Source organism: Palaemon carinicauda, chromosome 38 (assembly GCF_036898095.1).
Source record: "Palaemon carinicauda isolate YSFRI2023 chromosome 38, ASM3689809v2, whole genome shotgun sequence".
Lineage (NCBI taxonomy): Eukaryota > Metazoa > Arthropoda > Malacostraca > Decapoda > Palaemonidae > Palaemon > Palaemon carinicauda.
Window position 1 is genome coordinate 7,951,518 of NC_090762.1, and position 5,705 is coordinate 7,957,222.

At 33.1% G+C, this 5,705-nt stretch overlaps 1 protein-coding gene across 1 annotated transcript in view; it reads left to right on the plus strand.

Moving 5' to 3' along the window:
* The first annotated feature begins 1,486 nt into the window (after nucleotides 1–1,486).
* LOC137630083 (myb/SANT-like DNA-binding domain-containing protein 3) overlaps nucleotides 1,487–5,705 on the plus strand; it is a 24,200-nt gene continuing 19,981 nt past the window's right edge. Inside the window, exon 1 of the mRNA XM_068361565.1 lies at nucleotides 1,487–1,776. Coding sequence (XP_068217666.1) covers nucleotides 1,628–1,776 — 149 coding nt within the window. The 5' untranslated portion in view covers nucleotides 1,487–1,627. The remainder of the gene's footprint in view (nucleotides 1,777–5,705) is intronic.

Genomic DNA, 5,705 nt, shown 5'->3' on the forward strand with positions numbered 1-5,705 from the left:
TATATATACATATACATTTATATATATATATATATATATATATATATATATATATATATATATATATATATATATATATATATATATATATGTGCGTGTGTGTGTTGTATATATATACATATATATATATATATATATATATATATATATATATATATATATATATATATATATATATATATATATATATATATAGAGAGAGAGAGAGAGAGAGAGAGAGAGAGAGAGAGAGAGAGAGAGAGAGAGAGAGAGAGTCGTCCAAGAATAGAAGACAGCATCTCTGGAAAATCTGAGCTCCAGATACTGAAATTTTCAGGTTAACAAAATCTGCATTTACATTAACATTTATTATTTGGCGTTTCGAGTCGCTTTTTTTTTCTTTTTTTTTCCCCGTGATTATTTATCAAGACTGTAATGGTTGAGTGATTACATAAAGCCTATGGTGGTGAAAATTTTAAGACAAAAATATTTGGAAAAGACGAAATTAATTAACAAAAATGGATAATTGAAAACTTTAAGTTTCTTTAAAATTAAGCAAATTTAAAATCAATTTTGTAATACATAAAGGGAACAACAGTTTTTAGTCCACTGCAGGACTACATGTGTCCTTATTCATGTCTGGGGTTTGGCAATTTCATCACCACCCTGGCAATTGCAGATTGGTGATGGTGGGAGAAATTGATCTGATCCTCTATATATATATATATATATATATATATATATATATATATATATATATATATATATATATATATATATATATATATATATATATATATATATGTATGTATGTATGTATAATATGTGTGTGTATGCGTGTGCATTGTATGTAAGAATATAGGAAACTGAACAATTACATAATAATAATAATAATAATAATAATAATAATAATAATAATAATAATAATAATAATAATAATAATAATAATAACGTCATAGTAATTATTTTAAGCTCTCGAGACATATCCTCATCTCAAGAGTTTATTTCTAACAATCTATCTAACCGCAATTCCTTAACTTACGATCTCCCTTAAGTAATACGAATAAAAACCTACGGTAACGAATTGTAAGTGAATTATGCCAAAGATATTTCCTTACTATGGCCTGACCTGTTATCGCGTCTCTTATACGACGAGTGGTAAAAGCCCGTTCAATGGTTTCGTACGTCTGACCACGTGGTTACTAAGGTGCGACGGTAAGGAGTACGACATTTTTCACAGCAGCGCCAAGCCGCCACTGCCTACGTCATGTTTACGTGAAGACGGATATATTTACAAGATTTATAATTAACGTTGTATGTAACTGACAGGATTTTCGTGTTAGATCATCAGGTTTTATAAATGTTAGTCAGATAATATTCACTACAATACAAATCATACATTATTTCTTTTTAAACAGCGAAATATAATAGTATAAGTCATACGTAAATGTTAGGGTCGCTAAATTTTGTTTACGTGAAATGATTATTGACGGGACGAGTTGCGACGCGGCCACCACAACCTACAGCAGTCGCATGTGTGTACGAGCTTGTGATTCTCTGTGAGGTGACGAGATCGTTTTAATATCTTGGGCGATTGCATGTGCCGAAACCGTTTGCACCACTGAGATTTTCTCAGTCGATCGTTAAGATGGACGGCCACGAGTCGGAGGATGATAGTCTACAAAAGCGGTACCGGTCTCGCAATTTCACGAAATACGAAAAGGACACATTCTACTCTGTGTTTAGCCAATACGTGAGCATCATAGGCGATAAGAATTCGTCTGCCCACACCATCAGGTAAGATTCGTCAGTTATTTTGAGGTCACACTGTCGACGGCGAACTGTTTGTTATGCAAGGTAATAGTATCCTAAAGATGTGTGCTACGATGGCCCGGCCTCCAAGCAATAGTAAGAAAGGGAGCAATGCTGTCTGGGAGGTTCCTCGACTGATCCATTCATCCGTCGGGTGCTGTTTCCCGAATCACAACACCCTGGAGTTCTGTCCTGTGGGTAGGAGAGGCGGGCTCCCAGCACGTGTGATGGTAATTGAATTTAAGTATCGTCCATTGCAAGCACTTATAGGCCTAAACACACCTCTCATAGTATATATATATATATATATATATATATATATATATATATATATATATATATATATATATATATATATATATATATATGTGTGTGTGTGTGTGTGTGTGTTTGTGTATGGGGATGGTAATTGAATTTAAGTATCTTCCATTGCATGCACTTATAGGGCTAAATACACACACCCTCTAATATATATATATATATATATATATATATATATATATATATATATATATATATATATATATATATGTGTGTGTGTGTGTGTGTGTGTGTGTGTGTGTGTTTGTTTGTGTGTGGGGAGAGGGGTATTGAAAGCATGATGTCTTTACCTTTCATTTGGAATATGACGTTACATGTCACCATAGTCGTATTATGTGTTGGATTTACATTGAAACTTGTCAACCCGAACCAAAGAGGAATTGACAAGTCCCGCATCGTTGACCCTGTTAACACATACTGTAATTATTCTTATTACTGTTATTGTTATTGTAGTTGTCGTCGTTGCTGTATTAGTCATAATTGTTAATATCACATAACACTGACTTTGCTCTTTACTTTAAACGTTATCTGCTGTCATCATCCTTTTAACTTATATTCCCAAACTCCGGCTGCAAAAATAGTCTTAGCTTTCAAAAGGACTGCTAATTGAAATTCCGAGCTGTTAACGACAAGATGATTGTATTGAAGTACGTTATTAGCGACGTTTTCTTTTATTAACACACAATGCATCCGAAGGTGTCCCACTTTCCGGGATAAGTCTGCCTGATCAAGTACACCTATCAAAATTCAGTCGCCGACGCAAGTCAGCATTGGAATTAAGTAGGATTGTAAACAATATAGTTAATAGTATATCAATCTATATGTTCTTCTGCATATTCAGGGATACGAAAAATCATGTAAGTTAACCTGATAATAGTATTAGGAAATTGTTGGCAACTAAGTGATAGTCGAGATTAGCATAGAAAAAAAAAATCTGAACACCTGACCTCTCCCTTCATCTGATCCCACTCTCTAAAGGTATATGAGCAATGAACAGAAAGCAGGAAAGAATTGTAGTAATTACAGGTGTCATATTTTATAATACCTATTCTATAAATGTTTTAATGTATATTCATACTCTCACTGGGACGTATATATTGTAAAAAAAACAATCTTCATCAAGTAGTGACGAAAAAGGCTAGGATTCACTACTTCATTTTACTTTGTGTTGTATTGTACATGAGTTTTACGTGTACTGTAAATGTCACCGTGATCAGCTGTAACTAGTCCACTGCAAGACGAAGTCCCCAGACACGCCCTTCCACTCCCGTCTGTTTATGGTCGTTCTATGTCAATCTATACCAGCAAATTTTCTAGGCTCGTCAATTCATCGTCTTCCCTTCTTTCCCCTGCTTCTGTTGCCATCTCTAGGGACCCATTCTGTTACTTTCCCCTGCTTCTTTTGCCATCTCTAGGGACCCATTCTGTTATTCGTAATGCCCATATATTACCTTTCATTCCCATGTATGTCATGCCCATATCCATTTCTATTTCTTATATGTTGTTAAAATATCCTCCACTTCAGATTTCTCTTGTATCCATGATGCTCTTTGTCTGTCTCTTGGTGCTATATATACCCCTCATCATTCTTTTCATTGTTCTAATGAGTTGTAATTAGCTTATGTTCTAAGGTTTTAGTAAAAACTATATATATATATATATATATATATATATATATATATATATATATATATATATATATATATATATATATATATATATATTAGAGTAACACGACCCGTTAAAATGACGGTTAAATGTTTAGATAGATAGGCACACACAGATTCAACCCTTCCCACCGTTTCCCCTTCCTTTACTACCTCTCGGGGTACCCCCTCTCACCATTGTTTGACTACTCCATCTTCTTTCTTCCCGAGGAACGGGGAGAGACCGGGTAGTCATACGTTTGGCAATGCCAGTGTGACAGGAAAAGATATATATATATATATATATATATATATATATATATATATATATATATATATATATATATATATATATATATACAGTATAGGCAGACACTTGTTTTTTTATTATATAGGGAGATATATAAAACCATCAGTAGTTTCATGGATTTTAAAGTGAAATGATGCATTTGTTGGTCTCCCAATCATCCGGTGAGAACGACTGGCCATTCTTGAAAGCCATTAATCTTATATATTTTGTTTTGGGGTTCTGTAAGTTACAACTACATTCCCTGTAAAGAGAGTTCCTACTTCCCAGATTCTTCTCATCTCGGGTGAAGCATTTGATAACTAAGTTATATAACCCAGTTGCTAAGCTACTGGTCATTCGATCAACAAAGTTAAACAAAATTGGGTCAGGCCAGTCGTTTGTTATGTGACCATCAAAAAGGCCAGATACCATCGGCTCTAAATGTCTTAATGAATATCAAGATAACACATGTAGCCTACTTTAAACATAACAAGGTAACAAGCACAAGGTGAAAAGATATATATATATATATATATATATATATATATATATATATATATATATATATATATATATATATATACTGTATATATTTAATAGATAATATATATATATATACTGTATATATATATATATATATATATATATATATATATATATATATATATATATATATATATATATATATATATATAAATCATCATTATCATCCGTTACTATTCCACTGCCGAACGAAGGCCTCAGACATGCCCTTCTACGTCTGTCTGTTTATGGTCTTTCTGTGTCAGTCCACAGCCGCATGCTTTCTTAGTACGCCAATCCATCGTCTTCTCTTCTTCCCTTCTCCTGAAATCTCTAGGGACCCATTCTATTATTTTCAATGGCCATGTATTATCTGTCATTATCAGTATGTCCTGCCAATGTCCATGTCTTTTTCTTACATGTTGTTAAAATATCATCTACTTCAGTTTGCTCTCGAATCATGTGGCTTTTTTTCTGTCTCTGAGTGTTATTCCCATCATTATTCTTTCCATAGCCCTTTGAGTTGTAATTAGCTTATGTTATATGGCTTTAGTAAGGCTCCAAGTTTCTGATGCATACGTTAATACTGGTAGGACCATCTGATTAAATATGTTTGTTTTTAGAGTCAGTAGCATTTTAGTTCTCACAATCTCATTTTGTTTACCAAAAGCTCTCCATACCATATTATCCCTCTTGTAATTTCGGTCTTGTGTCTTGGGGAAATACTGTCTGTCCTAAGTACGTATATTTATTAACAATCTCTAGAGGTTCGTTCATAACCCTTATTTGATGTCTCTGCATTTTCCTTGAACATCATCTTAGTTTTACTCATATTCATTTTCAGTTCTACATTTTTGACTTCTCTCTTCAGGTCTTTTACCATCTTTTGCTGTTCCTCACATAATTTATTTAACACAACTTTATTATCTGCAAATCTTTAGCTGTTAAGCCATTCCCCATTTATATTAATTCCTACATTTTCCCAATCTAAATCTTTAAAAACTTCTTCTAGGAATGCTGTGAATAATTTAGATGATGTCTCCCTACCTCACTCCTTTCTCAATCGGAATGTTATCTCCATCTTTACATGGTTTTAGGATTGCTGTACTTCCTGTGCAGATATTTTCAAGAGTTCT